This window comes from Zalophus californianus, chromosome 8, assembly GCF_009762305.2.
Source record: "Zalophus californianus isolate mZalCal1 chromosome 8, mZalCal1.pri.v2, whole genome shotgun sequence".
Lineage (NCBI taxonomy): Eukaryota > Metazoa > Chordata > Mammalia > Carnivora > Otariidae > Zalophus > Zalophus californianus.
The window spans coordinates 7,702,380-7,725,478 of record NC_045602.1 but is presented as its reverse complement, the minus strand read 5'-3'; the positions used below and the strand labels follow the sequence as shown (position 1 = coordinate 7,725,478).

General features: G+C 37.3%; 1 protein-coding gene across 4 annotated transcripts in view; it reads right to left on the bottom strand.

Annotated features, from left to right (window-relative positions):
• Nucleotides 1–23,099, bottom strand: part of TAF1B (TATA-box binding protein associated factor, RNA polymerase I subunit B) — a 66,313-nt gene that overhangs the window by 6,116 nt on the left and 37,098 nt on the right. For all 4 annotated transcript variants that reach the window (XM_027622335.2, XM_027622331.1, XM_027622334.1 and 1 more), the window contains exons 9-14: nt 9,399–9,546; nt 7,337–7,514; nt 6,719–6,765; nt 4,977–5,067; nt 888–958; nt 35–257 (exon numbers count right to left, since the gene is read on the bottom strand). In XM_027622335.2, the coding sequence (XP_027478136.1) occupies nt 35–257; nt 888–958; nt 4,977–5,067; nt 6,719–6,765; nt 7,337–7,514; nt 9,399–9,546 (758 nt within the window). The remainder of the gene's footprint in view (nt 1–34; nt 258–887; nt 959–4,976; nt 5,068–6,718; nt 6,766–7,336; nt 7,515–9,398; nt 9,547–23,099) is intronic.

Here is a 23,099-nt window from a genome sequence, read left to right as displayed (position 1 = left end):
TTTTTATCCTTTGATTTCTAAAAGCAGCACATACCTTCTACAGAATTTCTGTGTACTAAGCCAATATAGTGAATTCTTGGTTGTCATTGACTGGCCTTTCTTCTTCAGGATCCCCTGGAGGCCATGTCCATGGAAACAGGTTCTAGCAGAGTCTCCTTCAGTCCAGTTGAACTGAAAACTTGAAGGACTTTTCTTTTCAACAGTTGGTGCTGAATCAACCAGTGTGCTAAACTGTTTTTGTAGACTCACCACCATTTCTGGAAACAGAGGGAAAAAGGAAAGGAATAAAATAAAAACTAACGTTAAATCACAGATGAGTTTACTTGTTAGCAATGTACTAATGTTGGTTTCTTAGTGTTGATAAGTGCACCACAATAATGCAAGAGGGTAACAACAGGGGGAGCTGAAACTGGATGAGGGGCATTGGGGAACTACTTAAAAAAAGTAAAATGTATTTTTGCCACAATTAGGAAAAAAAATGAACAAGACAACTTACAGGCAATTCTCCACAGAAAGAGTTCTGAAAGTCATAGAAATATAGGATGATTTTAGATTTAAAACAGAACTTAAGTTCTGTTTTAAAGAATACAGTGTTCCTGAAACAGATTCCTCTGGAGATTTCTTACAGAGGGCGATATTTCTTTGGATGGGCACTGGAACACTTGCTGAAGAAGTAAAATGATTCCTTAGACACTTTTTAAGTTTATTTATTTATTTAAGTAATCTCTACACCTGACATGGGGCTTGAAACACAACCCCAAGATCAAGAGTTACAGACTCTATAGACTGAGCCAGTCAGGTGCCCCTAGGCACTCTTTAAGAAGTCAAGATATTTACCTTTTCTACAACAGTACTGCTACATGGTGTTAAGGGATAACGCAACTCACCTCTTCTTTTATATACCACTGCTCTGTCAATGGATGAGTGGTAGAGTGGCTTTTCGCTTTTCCACAGATACCTGTACAATGCAGAAAAACATTTGGAGCAGAATGGAGAAGAAATGGACCTAAACACATTTCAGAGAAGTTTCCCTCAAGCAACATCTGAAATTCCTGATACTCAGTGTAATAGCTCTGCCTTAGAATGACCTACTGATACGGGTCTCTAGGGCTTACGACATAGACATAAGCAAGTAGCACTGAAGGAGACAGCAAGCCAACAGAAAGACACGCTCATCCCAAAAGCCTCCCAGATGTCATAAGGTCCTGAAGAAGATATTAATTACACAAAAATGTAGAAACGGTTTCCTTCACCATAAAATTCTCTTGCTGTCTGTTCTCAGAAAGTGAAACGACCACCTAAGAAACAACTGTTCCTCCTTGCCCTTGCCCAACTGCCCTTTTGCTGAGGATTAAATTAGAGGTACTCCTGGAAACTCATACAAAGTGAACAATAAGTACCGGTCTTCTGAAGTAGAGATGCAATCAATGTTAATTACAGTTTTCCTGAAAATTATGTGTGAACTAAATTTTAGTGAACATACCACATTTGAAATATATCAGAGACCTTGTCATTGAATCCTATGGTAAAGGAGTTTGTGATTCTTTCAAATATCCTTTTTGTTATTTGTTTTCTTAAATAATAAATGTAACAATATACTCAAGGTAAAAAATAATAAAGATGTTTCCTAAATAGTCTAATCCCAATCGGTGGGTAAACCCACTATTAAAAATCCCTTGCAAATACCTAATCTAGACAGAATTTCTTATGCATTTATAAGGCATATACAGGTGGTAATTATGCTACAGGCAAGGAGGCATTACTTCCTTGGGGTCATATGCCCAGAAAATGGGAAAAGTGATCTAAAATAACATTCTGTCTAGATACTCCTTCTTTAAAAATGTACCTTACTTTGCTTACCTCTTCCCCAAACTACAAAAGATACAAAAAACGGAGGCACGTCACAAAGTCCTAACATTTTCTGCAGGAATCCTGCATGCTTCTCTCCAGTTTTTCCATATGATTTTGTTTCCCAACTATTAAAAGTTAAGGTATAATTTACATACAAACTCACCCTGTTCAGTGTACAGTTCTGCTGGCTTCGGCAAACACACATAGTCATGTAATGACCACCACGGTGAATATACAGAGCAGGCCCATCAATCCGAAAGTCTCTCATGCCTCTTCACAGTCAAGCCCTCTCCACTGGCCTTAAAACTACTGATATCTGTTTCCATCCTGATAATTTACCCTTTCCCAGAATGTCATATAAAGGGAATCATACCCTATGTAACCTTTTAAGACTTTCATTCAGCATAATGCATTTAAGTCATTCATATTGTTGGATGTATCAGATGTTTGTTCCTTTCATTGCTGAATGGTATTTCATTGTATAGATTTACCCCACTTGACTTATCCATTCACCAGCTGAAGGGTATTTGGGTTGTTGCCACTTTTTGGCCACAGTAATGAAGCCACCATGAACATTTGAACAGATTTTTATGTGAAGTTGTCATTTCACTTGGGTAAATATGTAAGAGAGCAAACTACTAGGTAGTGTAATAACTGTATGTTCAACTTTATGAGAAACTGTCAAACTTCCAAAATGGCTGCATCATTTTTAAATCCCCACATTAGGTGTGGTCAGTTTTTTGTTCATTTCGCTTTGTTTTTGGCCATTCTAACTGGTGTGTAATGACATCTCATTGTAGTTTTAATTTGCATTTCCCTATTAACTAATGATGTTGAGATCATTTCACACATCTTCTTTAGTGAAATGTTTGTTCAAATCTTTTGTCCCTTTAAAAAACTGGGTTTTTGTCTGTGTTCTTACTGTATGAGAATTCTTTATTCTGGATACAAATCTTTTATCAGATATGTGATGTGCACATATTTTCTCCCACTGTATGGCTTCTCATTCTCTTAACAGTGTCTTTTGAAGGACAGATATTCTTTCTTCTGATGAAGTCCAATTTACAATTTTTTTCTTTTATAGATCATACTTTTGGTATATCTACAAAATTTTGCCTAACCCAAAAGGCTAAAAAGATTTTCTACACATGCTGTTAAATTTTCTTCCATGTTCCTCCCAGCATCTTCCATGACAACTGGAAGTCATCAAAGCCACCTCATAAGCTGTTATTAGGCTTCCAACTACTGTTTATTAATATTTTTCATAATCTCATACATAGGGACCCATACTTAGCTATGGAAAATGCTTTAATAACTTTCATCTAACAACATGGAAGATGATGTTCAGAATAACGGGAGAAAAAATTACAAATTTATGTCAACAGTGGGGGTCAGGTAGGGGCTCTGTACCTAAGCACTAGTCAGCAGTGATTTATATATGGTATTTCACTCAGCTCAAAGCACCTACTCCATACAGAAGTATCTTGGTAATGTATCCCCTGGACAATCTCTTCCGTGAGTCCTGGTCTCTCCCTGGAAGATGCCATTTTGGAAATAGACATACTCTCTTTGGTCATTAAATTCTCCCCTAAAGTACCTAAAAGTCAGTAAGTCTAAGATGTGTAACTGAATGCTGAAATATCAATTTGGGCTCTAATAGCTATGTCTGCAGTGTAAGCTGGTGCCTGGCTTGAGCTAATGAATTCTTAGATACCACTGAGATGCCCGAGTGGCATGGTCCTTGAATACCTAGCCTCTCAGTATCAGTCAGGACAACCCCTGCTGGCACCATAAAAAGGAAGGCCCAGTGGCTGGTACTCCCAAGATAACCTAAGACAACAGAACGAACTCCTGTTCTTCCTGATATTCTTGTAACCACTGAGATCCAATGACCAAAGAGACATTCCTTCTCTGACAAGGAAGAGGAAGGACCCAGTTTCCTGGGTACCCACAGGCTGTCAGAGTAAGTTCACACCCAACCTCTTTTCTTTCATCATTGTGTATCAAACCTGCATAGTGAGAAATTACTACACCTCTCCCCTTTTTGGCAAGGATCCTCTTCCCCACGGGGCTTTATTCATCCCTGTAAGTCTGGTTTTCTATTTAAAAGCTCTCTTAAATGTAGAAGAAAAATAATCCAGTTCTACCTGTGAAAACTGAAATTTAGTTCTTAGAGCACAAAGCGGGCATTATTATCCCTATTTCATTGATGAGGAACTTAGAGCTGAATGAATTATTTTAACTAATTTGAGGAGCCTTGATTTTTCTCAAAATATATAAAATTAGTTGATCAATTATTATAAATTTACATAAAATAGACGTTAACTTTTTCTTCAAAGTCTTGTAAAGACTCAAAGTTCTAAGAGTAGATACAAAACTGTTCAAATTTGAACAAAACTGTTCAAAACTGTTCAAAGAGTAGATACAAACTGATCAATAGAAATATACTCTATGTTATGCAAGATACAGTGTCTATGAAAATGTATGAGCAAACTAAATTTCAGTGCGCTGAGGCTAAGAAATCAAGTACCTTGTCCATGGTTACACAACTACTCCGTAGTGCAATCAGGATTCAAACCCAGCACTGTCTGTCTCTACAGCTCTGCTCCTTCCACTCTATTACAATGAACCGACATCAGAACCAGAGTTCAAAGTCAAATGGTGAGACTGAATTAAGTATCCTCTCTTTGTACTTTCCTCCGTTTTGATTTTTGCAGGGATCTTTATTTGGGGGAACATTCACTTTATTGCGGGACAATTACGTATGTCATAGGCTGATATTTGTAATCTTCGTAATATTGGAAAGCAGATGGGAAATGATAACTTTGAGAAAGGGGAAGGAGAAGGAATATTAGAAATGTAGGTGTGACTCACACAAATTATAAAAAATTAATAACTAAAAAGAGGACATTACCGGAAACACTGATGAAATCCAAATAAAATCTGGAGGTTATTTAACAGTAACACCAAAAAAAAAAAATGTCGAATAGAACACAGGGGCTAATATTTCTAGAAAAAATGTCATAATGCTAAGGAGTCTAACTGCTGAAACTTCAGCTTTCAAATATAAGGCAAGAGACTTAGAAATCAAGCAGGTAAATCTAAAACCAGAAGAGACAACATACTTTGCCCTGGCCTCCTCCCACTTTTGTTTTTTCTCATCAACAGATCTCTTCATCACTTGGTACCATTTTCTGAAATCAAACCAGGGCTTATCTGAAAGAAAGGAAATCCGTGATTAGTAACCAAATAAGTCACATTATAACCATATACATTATTCATTTGAGTCTTCATTCATTGATACAACTAAACATTATGGAGTCAACATTATGGGAATTATGGAGTCACTGTCTCCATACTTCAACATGACTCCTGAGCAATCCGTCACTGAGTTCCTATCTATATTGTGGCCCTAACTAGATTATACTAAAACCATCTTTTTTTTTTTTTTTTGAGACAAGGGAGTATGAGAAGGGACATTAGAAGACACCTTGTTCAACCTTTCACTCTGTGTAGAAGCTGACATAAAGCAATGTGTAGAAAGAAGTATTTCACATATATTCTGGAAAGAACTCACAAATTGATTTCTACCATTAAATCCAAGGTCTTAAAACCAATGCACATATATGCGAAATCTTGAAAGAAAAATGAGTCAAACTTCTAGAAACAGTAGTTTCTACTCTAACAGAGTAGAAAAGTAGTTCCCAGGGGCTGGGGGGTGGGAGATAGGGAGAGGTTGGTAAAAGGGTACAAAGTTTTGGCTCTAAGATAAATAAGGTCTGAGAATCTAATGTAAAACATGGTGATTACAGTTGATCACACTGTATTATGTCAAGGAAATTTGCGAAGGGAATAGGACTACAATGTTCACACACACACACACACACACACACACACACACACACACAAGATTAAAATGTGAGGTGATATATGTATAACCAGATGAGAGAATCTTTTTGCAGTGTACATGTATATCAAATCATCAAAATACACATTTTAAATATCTTACAATTCTATATATCAATTATGCCCCCAAAAAGCTGAATTATTTAAAAAAACAACAATGAACATAAATACTAATGAGGGAACTAAGAAACTAAAATTGAATTTAAGAAATCATATACCTACCCAACTTCACTGAATTGCTCTTAGGCCAGACACTATGTTAGGCACTAAAGATCCATGAAAAAGAAAAACATAAAGAAGAAAGACATGTTCCCTCCCTCTAGAAACTCACAACCTACCTTTCTATCATTTATGTTGTACTTTACTCTATGTCAGCTATTCTTAGCACTTTACAGACACTGGCAATCTAATCAGGATAGACATACGTAGTCCACCAGGTCTAATTCAGTGTGCTAAACCTCTAACAGATGTTTGGATAGGAGCAGCTGTTGCAGGAGTGATTAGTTTTGATTTGGGAAGTGGTAAGGTTGGGAGTGGGTGTGAAGAGAAGGCAGAATCTTGAAGGATAAAGGCGGATTTATCAGGGATTGAAGGAGTCGGGGGGTAAGAAGGAAAACATTTCAGGTAGAAGTAGCAGCGTGAGCAAAGGCTGAGGCATCACAACAGATGGTATAGTCATGGAACTGCCAGTAGGCTCACGGTCTAGCATGGCTAGTGAGGAGAAGCTGGAAATAAAAAAGCAGGCTGGTCTTTAAGATCATAGGAAATCACTGAAGTTTAGCAGCCTAGATGTAGAAATAGATAATAATATGAAGAAATAATTCTGGTATCAGGCATACTTTGTATACAAGTGTTTGTATATGTGTACTTGTATATTTTTCAAAGTCTTCCTTGCATTTATTGCATCTTTTAATCCATCACTTACAATGACTTTGAATTTGAATGATAAAAAATTAAGTACCTTCTTTGTTCTTTTCATTATATTTCTCAGCAATATTAGACAAAGTCCTGGAAAAACCAAAAAGCAAGTCAATTTTTTGGAAGTCACTTATTTGAAGACAGTTAAATTTTGAATTCTTCTGAAAGAAAAGTATAGAATAGTACTTGACACTGATGCTAACTTTTAACAGAGAAGCAATCACTATACGCGCTGCCATTGTTTATTGGCATTTGGGAGGAGTGGCACTTTGTTTCATTTACTTTCCAAAATAATCTTTGAAGTCACATAGTGCCAGGAGCCTAAAGGCATACAGAAAGGTGCCTTTAGGCAACTGCTACGAGATTCTTTAGGATTTGTGTATGATGATTTAAAGTTGGGAATCAGTGAAGGAATGAGAACATGAGTATGTACTTAAAAAATAGGAATAAAACATGAGACAAACAACTTACTAAGGTAGAATTAACTCTGACAACTAGGTGAGTCAAAATTCATGTAAGAAGTAATTGTTGCTACTAGTCAGTGTTCTACAACTGAGAGGCTCTATTTTCTCTTGAGATAATATAAGGATTCCTTTACTCTGAATAATTAGGTAAAAACAAAACTGTGAATTTTTTCCTCATAAAACTGACATACACTTACCATTCTAAATTGTCATCCAATAAAAAGAGCAGTTTCAATACTACTACAATGACAGCGACAGCCTGTACATCATATTTAACTGTTTTTGCCATTTTAGCTATGGGATCAAATGTCAGAAAATCCACTTCTCCTATTCCAGTCATTTTTACCACTTGGCAGGTTAAATCATTCATTTCATCTGTTGAAGAACAAAAACAGTAAAATGTGAACTAAATTCTGTGCCTAACTAGACCATACTAATGTGTGCCTCTGTAAGATAAGCTTTATCATCTTAAAACATGGTACTATGCTAGAACGGAGGGACACACATTTTCTGAATAAAATAAACCAAAAAATGCTATCTGTAGAGAAACACTAATGGTAGAATCCTGGCAAGGTCTCTCTTTCCCTATCTGGACGTCCTAAAACATCTACCATGCACAGGGCACACTCTGGCACCTAACGCACAGCCGCACGCTAGTTTTCTATCATTTCATACCACTCTCTTGTCTGTGTTTCTACAGCAATTTGCACTGGCTTGAAACGAAATCCCCTGTCAGACCAAAGGCTTCTCTGGGAATGTACATTGACCCGCTGGCTAGCGTGCTAGAAGCCTCCGTGTATATTAAACTTGATGTACTGCTTTCCTAAAGAAATTATATGGTCAGCTTGGCCTCCATCTATTAGTCAAGGCTGAATAATGTGGCACTTGGAACCAGGAAACCCAGTTAGGGCCTATATATTCAGGCTTTCTAATCATTAGCTTTGTGACTCTGTGTTAGTCACTTAACCTCAGTTTCTTCATTTGTAAAGTGGGCTGTGGAATTAAATAAGATAAGTGAATATACTTTGAAAACTCTAAATTACTAAGCAAATTTCTTTACTCACTAATCTAAGTACCCAAGATGCACAATATTCTATTTTAATTAATCTTAAGTGAACAGCTAGTATTTATAAGAGCGTAATAAATTGTACTGAATTAAGTTGCATTTCCTACATGCATTCAGTCACCATGTCCTGCGGACTCTATTCCCACTCTCCATCCAATAGCAAGCACAGGAACCAGACACTTGCCAGGAGCCAGCCTGTGTCAGTTACATTTTGGTAATCCCTTGTGTTCCTTCTATTACCTACTAGTAGATTTGTGCGTGTGTATATGTATATATGTGTGTATATATATATATGTTATTACATATTTATGTTTATTTTTATCATTGAAATTATACTATACATATACATAGTTTTGTATATTGCTTTCTTCATTAACATACACATTTTCCTTCCCTATTAAAAATATATCCAATCACATTTTTTTTTAAAGATTTTATTTATTTATTTGACAGAGAGAGAGACAGCGAGAGAGGGAACACAAGCAAGGGGAGTGGGAGAGGGAGAAGCAGGCTTCCTGCCGAGCAGGGAGCCCGATGTGGGGCTCGATCCCAGGACACTGGGATCATGACCTGAGCCAAAAGCAGACGCTTAATGACTGAACCACACAGGTGCCCCTCCAATCACATTCTTTATATTGCTAAAGCAATAGGCTAACCACGCCATGTTTGTATTTTCTCTTAAGAATATGAGTCCTGAATTTCTCACATTTCTAGTTTTGCAAGAAATTCAGGAATGGGTTCCATTGGCAGATTCCATCGGGTTACCAGCGTCCTGGTATATTGTGAACAAGGTCTAGTGAGGCTCTCTTCACATTCTGTGTTTCATTGCCTTACAGAGTTCACTGTGATCCTACAAATGACCAAGCGCTGCCTTTTTTTCAGAAGGGGGGCATCCAGCTCATTAATAACACATATTGAAACATTTTTTACTTTAATTGCACTCAGCAAACTTACTGTAAAAACCAAGCATATCCCGCACATCAAAACAGAATGCTTTATTTCTGAACAATGTCCTTTTAACCTTTCTAAGTAGCCTGAAATATTTTAAGAAAGGATTCTGAAATTAAGCTTCATGTTATGATGGACCCTGTCAGGTGGCTCCAATTGTCTGTGATCTAAGAGGAATTCTATATTTTGCTCATTGTGATTTTATAATTCTATAAAAGTTCCCTCACCACATATACCACACTTACCAGGGAGATTGACTTCCATCAAGTATTTCATACACAAGATGTTTGGATGAAGATAGCAGTCTTCAGTTATGTCTGGAAAACGTGGCAAATCTAAGAATTTAGCAATTTCAATCATTTTTTTATAGATATCCTCATAGGCAGGCCAAGACTGAAATAAAAAATAAGCAAGGTAGCAATTTTTGCAACATAAATTATTTTAAAAATATTTTCTGATTTTAAAAGTACTATGTATTTACCGAATGAAATTTGGAATGTGGAAAAAAGCATTAAGGGGAAAACCACCCATAAATCCCTAATATCCTAACTTAGCAGGTTAAAACAGTGGTAATGCTAAATTGAAAAGCCACTAAAATTCCATTTGGCTCATAAAACTCTTACTGGCCTTCCCCATGATTGAGGGAAATCATTACTTTTCGCCAGTCGCAGAAGAACTGAGGGGAAGGGACAAAGCTGTGACCCAAACTGGAGTTCCAGAGCCATCACGACTGCTACTGCACAACTTCCCTCTCATACTCCCTCACCACACCCTCTCATTCACCTTCAAGCTCATGGCTAACAAATTTAGCTCCGTGTTTCACAATATTCACAGGCTTCTATGTGGGAGCTAACACCAGGATTTAAGTATAATAGTTGAAAATACACAATTCAACTTCATATTCTCCCATATAATCGCATGTAAAATTTTATAGAATCCAGGAAAATCTATGAGCTACTATTAATAAATGTATTCTGTTCAAGATCACCCCTGTAGTTTATCTGGTATGCTATTTTTATTTTTGCAATTTATAAACATCCTTGAAATTAATACTACATATAATTTTCCTCATTTCCTCATCCATTCACATAAAAATAATAAATTTAGAGTCTACTCTATGCAAAGTACTTTGGGAAATGTAAAGACAAATAAAACAATGCCTTCAAGGAGTTTATAACCTGGAAAGGGAGATAAGGTATGCGAAAATATAGTACAAAATAGAAAGTTATCAAGTACCTCAAGTAAGATTTTTTTTTTTACAAAGCTTATGGAATTTCAGAAAAACTAACTTTTCTCATATGGTAGGACCCTATCAAAATTGGGCCTGAAGACAAACATTTTGGCCACCTGTTTGGCCATACTAAAGTTGAGCGTGTGTACCTTCTGTGGCAAAGCAATTCTACCCCCTAGCTACGTATCCCCAGTAGAAATGTGCATGATGTCCACGGAAAGACAAGTACTAGAACGTTCTTAACAACACTATTTGTAAAAGTCCCAAGCTGGAAACTACCCGAACGCCATTAACGATAAGTAAATTTTGATACAGTCTCATAATGGAACACTACATGGCAAGGAAATGAATGCTCGGCCTGCAAGGACATGAATGAATCTTCAAAAACATCACATTGGAAGAAGCCAGATGCAAACGAAAATGATCCCAGGTATATAAAGTATAAAGCCCAGCAACTCAGCACCAAGCTTCTACAGAGTGAGTAGTGACCACTTGGGAGTGGGGGAAGTAATGGGGGGAAGTAATGATGGGAGTGGGCAACAGGGTGGAGCTTCAGGGGTTCTAGTAATGTTGTTCCTCCCTCTAGGGACTGGTTTAGGTTGTGAAAATTCATCAAGCTATGTACATTTGTGATATGTTCACTTTTCTGTATGTCTAGTTTACCTCAAAAAGTGGCAAGAAAGATAATACCACTTAAGTAAACCATTGCATGTAACAGAAATACTTCATACATCACTTTGTAGAAGAAATAATCTAACTGGCATATTCAGAGTTGGAAACACCCTTAGAAGTTTATGGTCCAACTTTACAAAATCCCTAGCAGGCAGATGTCTGGTCCTTCTTAAAAATCTCCAGGGATAGGAACTCAATACCTTCCCCGAAGGTAGTCAATTCTATTTTTAATGGGTTTAGTCATTAGAAGGTTCTTCTGTATTCTGAGCAAAAATTTTCCCAATTCAATAATCAATTAAAATCCCCCCAGTTGCTTGTGAAAGTATTGCTGTTAAATCATGTCTTGCCCATCTTCTAAATGTGTGAGTGTGTTTGGGCGCCAACTAAAGGAATGAATATTTCTCTGTTAAATTTTACTTTGGTAAATTCAACTCATATGCAATTTAAAGGACAAGGAAATGCTCTATTAATGGTGCAGGGATATGCTTATAGAAGATAATCATACTGTTAATTTCTAAAATTATAACCATGCTTGATTTTACTTTGCCTGAAGCTACAATCTCATCTGTATTATATTTATTTTGAGTTTTATTAGAAAAAAAGGCCTTTGGGGGGGTGCCTGGGTGGCTCAGTCATCAGGCGTCTGCCTTCGGCTCAGGTCATGATCCCCGAGTCCAGGGATTGAGCCCCGAGTCCGGCTCCCTGCTCAGCGGTGAGCCTGTTTCTCCCTCTCCCACTCCCCCTGCTTGTGTTCCCTCTCTCGCTCTCTGTCAAACAAATAAATAAAATCTTAAAAAAAAAAAAAAAGGCCTTTGGTTTATGCTGTATTATTAACATACGATTAACCTGAGCTGAAGACTACAAAGTAAATTTCTGTCAATCCAAAGTAGCAGTGTTGCCTTTTAAGTTTTTTTTTTTTAATGTGGAGACAGAGTGATTCTACTTGTACACTAAAGTACTATAAATTGTATTCTACTCTGTTAATTTAAAAGTGAAAAAAGGAAAACCAATTCTCAGTGACCTTTAGGAAGAAGTAGTCTTCTTTTTTCTTTATAAAATTAATTCATTTAGAATGCTGGGATGGAGTTGTAAGCAAATGGGCTTCATTTTGCACAAGATTTGAAGCATCTTTTCAAGTTAAAATAATTTCAACATTACTGACGAGATTCATGGCAACTCTAATCCTTTCAAATAATGCAGGTAGGAAATGTAATTAAGCACTTTTATCTGCAAACAAAATAAACACTAGAGCAGTGAATGCTCCCCTTAGGAAAATAATCATCTCAAAAAAACAATTTAATGTATGATAAATTCATGACTAGTAATTGTAAGGTCCTTAATGAAAAGGAATCTGGCAAACTACAAAGATTTAATATATTTTCAAATGTCCACACTAAAAGCTGGCATGTCAAACTAAATACCTGGTGACAAACAGACTACCTACCATTCTTTCACGTATGATCTGAGGATAAAATAATTATTAATTATTAATAATGCAAGTCTATAGATTTATATTACAGTTTACAATAGATTCTAGATTCTCCTAGTTTCAAGTCAGTATGGTAGACTTCACTTTTAAATTTTTCATTTATTTTTAAACAGACTTTTCCTTTTTGAATAACGCTGAAAACCTTTTTTTTTAAAAGGTGGCGACAGGGTTTTCAAGATCATTCTGCTTATTTTTTACCAATCTTCTGTAATTGTTATACATATAAGTTGTTTCCAATTTTTATACTACTATAAATAATGCCATGATGAATGTATTCCAGCAACACTTAAATCTGATTATAAAAATAATACATGATCATTACAGAAAATTTACAAAATATAAAGTACTATAATAAAGACAATAAAAATTGCTCATAACTTAGAGAAGGCCACTGTTAGCATGCTGGAGGACTTTTAGCCCTTTGGGGCATATCCGCATTTATAACCTTGGGATTTCAATTCAACAGCCTCTTTGACACCTCCACTGGAATATCTTTCCACTATGTCAAATGTACATGTTCCAAACTGAGTTTTTCATCTCCCATACCCCTGAATTTTATCCCCCCATCAGGGTTCCTCACCCTGTCACAAAAACCAAACATTTAGGAACCATCCTTGGCAGCTCCATTTCCCTGCACACCACATGAATATGGACTGTTTACCTCAAAGCTGGATCTGGAATGCTACTATTTCTCATCACATCTACAACTACTCTCCTACTCTAAGCCTCCATCACCCCAGACCAGACTCCCAACCAAACAGTATCCCCAGGTCTGCTTTTGCCACTTTTAGCTACCACCAAGAGTGATATTTCAAAATGCACATCTGGTATGTCACTCTTCTACTAAAATCTAATAGTTTACCCTTTTCTTAGGCTAAGCTCCCATCTGTCTGAGAACTGCTGTACAAACTGAATTAGATGTACACGGCTTTGTCTCCTATTTTCACCTAACATTATATTTTGTGAGTATTTTCTAATGTCAGGAGATACCCTTTGAAAACATCATTTTGAGTGACTGGAAAATATTCCCCTCTATGAACCCATCACTTCCATATTACTGGACATCCACGTTAGATACACACTACATGCATACATATCAAGCAGCTATTAAAAAGCATTTTCACAGGCTGTTCTATGACTTAGGAAAATTTTCATAGTACAATGCTGAGTTTAAAAAAGCAAGAGGGAAATTTGTATATAGTCTTCAGGCCTAATTTTGCAAATATGTTTATGTACATTAAATAAGACAATCAAAAATACCAAATGTTAAATGTTAATGGCATCCATGAGAAATTGGATTGTGGGTGATTTTTATTTTCTTCTTTATACATTTCATTGTTTCCTACATTTCTTTTAGTCAGTCTGAATATATTTCTTTCTCTTTTTTTTTTTTTAAAGATTTTATTTATTTATTTGACAGAGTCAAATGGAGGAGACAAAGCGAGAGACAGAACACAAGCAGGGGGAGTAGAAGAGGGAGAAGCAGGCTTCCTGCAGAGCAGGGAGCCCGATGCGGGGCTCAATCCCAGGACCCTGGGATCATGACCTGAGCCGAAGGCAGACACTTAACGACTGAGCCACCCAGGCGCCCCTGAATATATTTCTTTCATAAGAAAAAAAAAATAAGTATTCAAAAACATATTATAGTGGGCTAAAAAATTACACATAGAATCACCATATGATACAGCAATTGTGCTTCTGTGTAGATGCCCAAAAGAACTGAAAGAAGGGACTCTAACAGATATTTGTACACTAATGTTCATAGTAGCATCATTCATTATAGCCAAAGGTGAAAACAACCCAAATGTCCATGGATGAATAAACAAAACGTAGTATATAAATACAGTGGGATATTATTTAGCCTTAAAAAGAAATGTTCATTTCTGACACACACTACACAACACGGATAAACCTTAAAGGCATTATGCTGTGTGAAGTAAGTTTGACATAAAAAGAAAAATATTGTGTTATTTTACTTACACGCAGTACTAGAGTAGTCAAGTTCACAGAGACAGGAAGTAGAATGACGGACCTCAGGGGCTGGGGGTCCAGGGGGCAGGGTGTAGTGGGGAGCTGGGATTTCATGGGGACAGTTTCAGTTTGTGAAGATGCAAAAGGTCTGGAAATGAATGGTGGTGGTTGCACAACAATGTGAATGTACTTAATTCCGCTGAACTGCACACTTAAAAATGGTTTAAATGGTAAGGTTTACGTTATGTATATTTTGCCACAATTCTTAAAAAGTATAAAAGAAGAACCTAAATAACATCTGTCTAGAGGGAAAAAAAACCCACAACATATTAGAGAAGTCATAATTAGAATAAAAAAGATGACAAAAAAGGTCAACATATATAAAATCTACTACAAACATTCAAAATCTATAACTACTTGCTGATATCTACTTTATCTTCTATAAAATACCTTAACAAAAGAACCCTACATAGGGGAGATGGAGTTTATGAAACTGTAATTATTAGATATATGACACTAAAGTATGGGTCTGCCTTGCCAGGAGACAAAATATACTGAGCAAAGAAGAAAATACCAGTATCTGCAGAATCTCTTGCTCCAGGTCTCTTTGGACAGAAATGATGACTTAATGGTTCTAGTACAATACCGAAAGGGATTGTCTTCTTAGTGCCTCAAATGAGGGAAGAGTCAGAACTGAACGTGACCACTGCGTGCCATTCCTGTCCCAGAGGACGTCATCAAAAGGACCAGAATGCTACCCTTTGCTCCCAACAACACCTGAAGTGGTGGCCCAATTGTCCCTACAGGGCTTGGCTATGGACTAACCCCCCTATACATCTGCTCCCATTCCAACGAAGGCAGGCTAGTTTGCGGGGCAGCAGAGCACCTGACCTCGGGCAGGAGGCCGGCAGCACTGTCCCGCAGCGCTCTTCTACAGACTAAGACCCCAGTGGGCAGCAGAGCACCTGACCTCGGGCAGGAGGCCGGCAGCACTGTCCCGCAGCGCTCTTCTACAGAGTAAGACCCCAGTGGGCAGAGCACCTGACCTCGGGCAGGAGGCCGGCAGCACTGTCCCGCAGCGCTCTTCTACAGAGTACGACCCCAGTGGGACATGTTGTGTCTCTGTCCGGTGTCCTCAGCCCACAAAGGGGAATCGGGCTCTAATTCTGATCGGATTCTAAAACATGGATAACTATCATATAATAATTACCATAAACATTTAATGGCTGTGTTAGTTAGTACAGTCTTATTTTGACTTAGAAAACGCCTTCATGTATAGAACACACCCAAGGAAAGGGTCTCACCGAAGCTGCTGCTGTTCGTACTGTGTTTCCGTTTGGTGCGTGGAATCTCTGGTGGATTCAAGTGGAATTAAGAGGACTGCCAGAACTCTGTTTAAAACTTTGCAGGTGTAGCACAGTATAATGACATTTTGTTTGGTACTGGCCCTTTGGTTATCTAACTAGTCTAATTCTAGCTGGAATCTTTTGTGCAACAAGATGGAATAATAACAAAAGGAAGAAAGAGGCAGAGAGATAAGACCAGTCTGTACTGCACAAAGCACCACCTTTATCAGAATCACTGCAAGACAGTTGTTAAAAATGCATATTCCTAGATCCCACTCCAGACTTAATGAGTCAATCTCTGGCATCCAGTTGAAGAATCTGTGCTTTACACAAGCTCTACAGGATATTCTTATGCACGTACCCAAAAAAAATAATAAAATAAAATGCAGTGGCTTCCCATCCTCATTTTTCCTGCAGCCTGGAAGACAGCCTCAGATGGCTTTACTCCACAAGCTTGAAAAGAGAAGTGCACCCACATATATGAGTGATGGTTAGGATATTGTGGGAGGAGAGGAACAAAAGAAAACATCAGTTGGTTTCTATTCATGCTGTCTGGCAGTGGTGACTCTGGAAGGTGGAGTGGGAGCGAGGGAAACTGAGAACACCTGTTCTTATTACAAGCACCTCAGTTCCCTCTGGTAGATTTAAACCTGCCGCATTATCATTCTAACAAAGGTTGCGCAAACAATCCGAAATGCTGCATACGGCCTACAGAGTAAGACGGCGAACAAAGCTAGAGTGAAGTTGGAAGAGTCAAAGACCTTCACTTGGAGGTGCTCAAGGAGTGACTGACAGCTCTGGGGCAGTCTTTTTCCTCCTTCAACCGACAGGGACCTAGTTTCACAAAGGGTGTAAGATTGCTCCGAGGCAGGATGAATCATCTTGGCAAAGTGCCACTCAGTGGGTTTGGCCGAACCAGCATTACATCTTTTCTTTTTACTCATTCAGAGAGAAGATCAGAATGTTGCTGATCAACATTCAAAATACTGGAGATGTACTTCAAAACGAATTTCCAGTTTCCTTCTTATCCCTTCTTGCTGAGTCTAGTGAGGGATGACGAAATGCCTAATTCTTGAGAGGATTTAGAAACACTGTCAAGGAGCACAGCGAATAACATGGATATGACATATTCTCTGTGTAGAAACTGGTCTGTGGGTTTAACATATCTAAAAATAAAGAAAATCAATATTGAAAAGATATATGTACCCTACTGTCTGTAAGTCCTCAGCAGATTAAGCAGTATCTATAACAGAGACACAAGTGTGTCTAGGCCCAGCTTTGGTTTGAGCTGCGATCTGATTACTTGGGACTCTGCATAGAGATGGTTCCTGAAAGAGACTACATTTTTAGCTTATTCCACCAGATGAACTGAAAGATTTTTTGCGAGAAGTTTAAACGATGCTTTGAATCAGCACCATACTCCAGAAACTTAAGTCAAAAATAAAGCAGCAGAAGAGGCAGAGGCAGAAAAAAGAGGTTATCTTTAAATTAAATAAGTAAATAAGATGAAGAGCCTATCCTTCTGGAGTTGAGAATCATAACTCAGGAAAACACTAAAACATAACTCTCACTAAACCTTAACCTCTCCTCCTGAGCTTTGCTCTTCAGGGAGGGTAATGGCAGGAAGACTCAAGTCTTCATGGCCTGCTTGGAAAAAGAAAACAAACCACATCAATACTCCGTATTCTGTATTCCATTCCCCTCGGTTTTAAGTGAGTTCTGTCAGGTTTGTTGTCATCGGGACAGAGGGGCCCACTTAAATACTAACAGAACAACTTAATGGAAAAGAAGAGGTCACCCAGGATAAAGGTTTAAGGGTCTTTAAAGCTCTTTTTGGGAGTGGTGGTTTGTTTTTAAGGTGTACTCAACTTTCTAGAATAACAAAAACAAAACAAAACCAAACACAGAAGAAAAACAGTCCCCAGCAGCCCACACACAAAACACTCCACCAGCATTATCTCCACCGCCATCTCCTAGAACAATTGCACCTTTTGTCATTTCTGGTGGAGGTACAGCTGCTGAAGAAGCCAAGACTTACTGGAGAAAGCGAAGACATGGAAGGAGGGAAGAAAATGCTTCCTTTGTTAACAAAAAGCCATTTCCATTGAAAAGTTTCAACATACTATGGAACAGTGAATGCACTTTTGTGAGCAAAGGCAAAGCATACAATGAAGAAAAGCTGCCTGTCAATTAAATAAACAGTCATTTGAAGACATCCCAAACCTTCCCCCCTTTTCTTGAAAAAAGGAGGGGACAGGAGAGAGGGAATGTGAACTATTACTAGACATGGCCGAAGATGTGTCTAAAAGGTATGGCAACTATGATACATAGGGCTTCTGGAGTGAGACAAATTCATTTAATTACAATAGTAAGAAATCACAAGGTTAATATGTTTTTTAAAAGACCACAAAGCTATAATAAATTCTTGTAGCACGCATTAAAAACGAAGTGCTTGGGAAAGCATTTTATTGAATTTCACAAATATTCCAGTGAGTTTATTTTCCTTCATGAAGCAATGCCTTGAGACAGGTAAGGACAAGCTAGAGTTTCTGTTACACAACAGCAGGCTCTGGTGATAAACCTGATTACAATACCCTGTCAGAGGTGAACTTCCTGCTTAGCTATTAAAAAAAAAAAAAAAAAAAAAAAAGAGTACAGTGCCTCACCCTTACTTATTCTTATAATTGTTTTGAAGCAAAGATTCGGCTGAGAAAAAGTTAATGCTACATGCACCTGTTAGTCCAAACTTAAAACAAGACTTTCTTATTACAAAGGAAAATTAGTAAGAAATAAAAGTAATGTCAGAAGTAATGACAAAGCATGTCAATATATTGTTTATGGAGGAAGGATAAAATGATTTCCACATGTATCATGATTCACAAAATAGTTCACTTTGCATTTTTAATTTGCTGGAGTTATCTTAATGGTTGCAAATCTACCATGTAGTAACATAAAATACTTTTTTATGTTCAAAGTCTTGTCTGGAAGTTTGTGGTGAACACATTATGTGAAATATAGTCTTGGTCCTGGGGATGAGATTATTTTAGAAATACATTGTCAACTTGCACAAAGACAAACCTTATGAACAAACACAAATTTATGAACTGATAATGAATGAGGACTTGCCAACTAAATAGGGAATTACAATTTGTTTTGGGCCCAGGATGAGAGCTAGGAAAAACCTATTGGAGTTCTCCCTTCTTAAGATTTGTCTGTTGTCCAAATATTCTCCTGATTGTGGCACACCTCTGTTCAAACTTCACATATCTGTACTAACGGAGATTAAAAGCTATTATCCAGGAAAGCAGATGACCCCCAAGTAGTTTCTATTTGATTTTGGAAGGGTTATGTGATTATGTTTGCCACAGATTGACTTTTGTCATTACCCCGTTTTCTTTTGGCTAGTGTAAAACCTAGGTCCCATCTCTCTTCTCCCGGGAAGTGGAGGAGAGGGGAGACCCGGGCTGGGTGTGCTGGGTCCTGGGGGTACTGGCCGAGGATCAAACTAAATTACAGATAATCCACATGAAATCACCAGTTTCACATAGCAAATATGAAGTGTGATTTTCCCAAAAGAAGTATCCTCAACATGGCCTTACACATGTATTTTCTGACCAGAGTAATTCATTATTGGTTTTAGTATACTGGTGAACAGTACAAATTAACTGATGAGATTATTTATCTCACACACTGGTTTTCATGAGTGATAGTGACACACCCATAACTCACATTTTCAATGTCCTTGCTTATACATTGAAGATATGTCCCTTTTACACTTATTGCTAAAATATTAGTAGAATGCTTTATTTGTTCCATCAAAGGCCACTGTTTAATGGCCTCCTCATATTTTATGTACTAAATACATCTGAAAGTTTCCTACTTGGGTGGAAAAAAGTCCCCAATAGATCAATTTGAAATCTCCTGAAAATGAATTGTTTAAACTTATTGTTTTTTAGTTATTTCAAATAATTTAATCAATAAACACAGACTGAATCCTTACCATGTCTACAGAATTATATTAGGTCTTATGGATAAAAAAAATAGAAGCATTAAATGTTGTTCAAAGAGTAGTTGGGGATGCAGGACATAGGCAAACAAACCCACGCACCACATATTGTCTTTTACTCCTGTTTTAGAAATTCTACTTGGACAACATCCTCTAGTTGCCTTTAAAATCTTGAAAAATACAAGAGAATACATGTAACATACCTGTAATCTTGAAGCATGATAATAAAATGAACACCCATGAATCTACTACCTAACTTAAGAACTAGAACATTACCAACACCGCTGCATCTACCAGTACACCCATTCCCTACCCTTCCCTCTGCCTCTCCTCCCCTTCGAGGTATAACTAGTATCCTGAATTTTGCTCATCACAAACTTACTTTTAAAAAATACTATCATACACACAAACATACCTAAATAAATAGTTTACCTTCTTTTTGAACTGAATACAAATACATCATTATGTGTGTAGTTTTGTGAATCTTGCCTTTTACACTCAATAGAATGTCTTTTAGATTCATTTACATTGCTTATGGCTGTAGCTGTTTAATATACCAGTGTCTGTCCCATTTTATCCATTTTCCTGTTGACAGACATTTAGATGGTTTCTAGTTTTGTTTGCTTTGTTTTTTTCATTACCTAACTGCCTTCTTTAGCCTTTTATCACGAAGTACAAAACTCCATCAATAAAGAACTAGTTAAGTAAACTGTGGCATATTGTATAGTGCAGCTCTTAGAAAAATGAAGAGTTAACTAAATTGTAGTTAAAAAAGAGAATATCTCTATTCTTAGAAAACATACACTAAAATATTTAGGGGTAATGGGCCATGATAGATGTAAGTTACCCTCAATGATTCAGAAATAGAATTGTGCAGATAGACCAATAGACAGACAGCGAGAACAGCACAAATGATAAAACAAATGGGATAAAATGTTAACAGCAGTTGATCTGGGTTAAGGATATATGGGTGTCCTTTGTATTATTTTTACTTTTGTAACTTTTCTGTAAATCTAAAATTATTCCAGAATGAGAAGTTTATTTCAAAAAGATACTCCAAGATATAAGCAGAAAAGGCAAAGTGCAGTGGTTATTTTTACCTAGACACAATCTCATATTATTTTTATGTTTATACTTTCTACCAAAATCTCTAGAAGAAATCACTTCCCTATATTACTCCTGTCCCCTCACTCAAGATTAACTTAAAATAGTCAACAAAAGATATTATCACTAGGGCAAGTATTTTGTGTAAACAAAAGCCCACAACCATGACCTTCCAATAATATGGTCCAGCCAGGGGAAAATTTTTAAGCAAAGATCAGATTAGTGATAACATTCATAAATAGATATTATATTTTTTTTAAAAAAAATCCAAGAAATGAATGGGCAGTGAGATACTTTAGGCATTCAAGAAATAATTTTTTTTTAGGTAAAACTTCTCTAAAAAAAATCTGAATTTTTTTTTAAAGATTTTATTTATTCATTTGAGAGAGAGAGAGAGAGAGAGAGAGCACATGAGAGGGGGGAAGGTCAGAGGGAGAAGCAGACTCCCTGCTGAGCAGGGAGCCTGATGCGGGACTCGATCCTGGGACTCCAGGATCATGACCTGAGCCGAAGGCAGTCGCTTAACCAACTGAGCCACCCAGGCGCCCCAAAAAATCTGAATATTGAGTCTACTTCTAAATGTCTAAAAATTAGTATCTGGCATGCTTCCATTTCTGCCCATCAAGGATTAAATACAGTGCAAACTGACGTCCCACCATAAACACAGAAGTGGAAAAATACATGAAATAACAGTTTCAGACAGTGGACAACAGTTTCAGGCAATGGACAACATAGGACTATAATCCCTGAAAGAAGAGAAATAAATGGCCTAGTTTACTGCTTGGAGGCAGTTTCCAGGCTGCAGTGCAGGGAGCCAGGGAGTGAAATGGAGCGTTGTGGTCTTGCCAAGTTGAGGAGACAGAGATTGGAGCTCCTGAAAGCTGAGGTGGCTACACTTTGCAGGCAGAGTACCAGCAAGGATAAAACCATACACAGAGAGAACTCTGGAGATCTGCAAAGAGGTCCTCTCAAGTCTTTGACTCAGTACTGATTCATGCTGTGTGAGGAAAAACCTAAGGCCAAGGGGGGAAAAAAAAATCACTGGATTCTTTCCCAATGAATCCAAACAATTCCCAGAGCTCATACAAGGCACCAGCTGCAGTGGAAAGACTGCATAACATTGGGGGCACCAGATAGAGCCTTCTGAGGGAACATGCCATAGTAGCAAAGATAAGTTAGAACAAAGGCCCTGGACCAGCAATGAAAAAGCTTAAAACCAAGCTTCTACAGGATCAAACTGATCTCCATACTACCTAATTATACACCAGAACAAAAATCCAGTATTCAACAACATAAAATTCACAATGTCTGTATCCAATCAAAAATTACCAGGCATGAAGAGAAGCAGGAAAATGTGACACATAATCAAGAGATAAACCAATCAATAGAAACATACCCAGCAATAACAGAGACAATAGGATATATTAGACAAGAACCTTAAAACATCTGTTATAAATATGGTCAATATGCTCAAGAATGTAAAAGAAAACAAACATAATGAGGGAAATGGAAAAAATAAAACTAAAATGAAACTTCTGGAAATGAAAAGCACAGGATGTGAAATAAGAAACACACTTATTGGGTTTAACAGCGGATTAGACATTCAAAAAGTAAAAATCAGTGAAACTGAAGACATGACTATAGAGACTGCCCAAAACAAAACATACTGAAAAAGAAGATATAAAAAACAAACAAAAACTCCCGAAGCCTTAGTGAGCTGTGGGCACTATCAAATGGTGTAACATGTAACTGGTATCCCAGAAAAAAAATCAAGGGGAGGACAGAAAAAAATATTTGAAGAAATAATGAATGAAAAATTTCCAAATTTGATGAAAACTGTACACCCACAGATCTGAGGTCAATGAACCCCAAGCAGAAGAAACATAAAGAAAACCATGCCAAGGCACATCGCAATCCAACTGATGAGAAACAGTGATAAAAAGAAAAATTTTAAAAGCAGCTGGAGGAAAAAAGACACATTACATAGAGAATAGAAAAGATAAGACTGACAGAATAGAAAAGATAAGAATCAGAGATCGGGCAGGCCTATATCAGACAAGCCCACAGCTAACAGTGTACTCAATGATGAAAAGCTAAAAACTTTTCCTCTAAGATCAGGAACAAGAC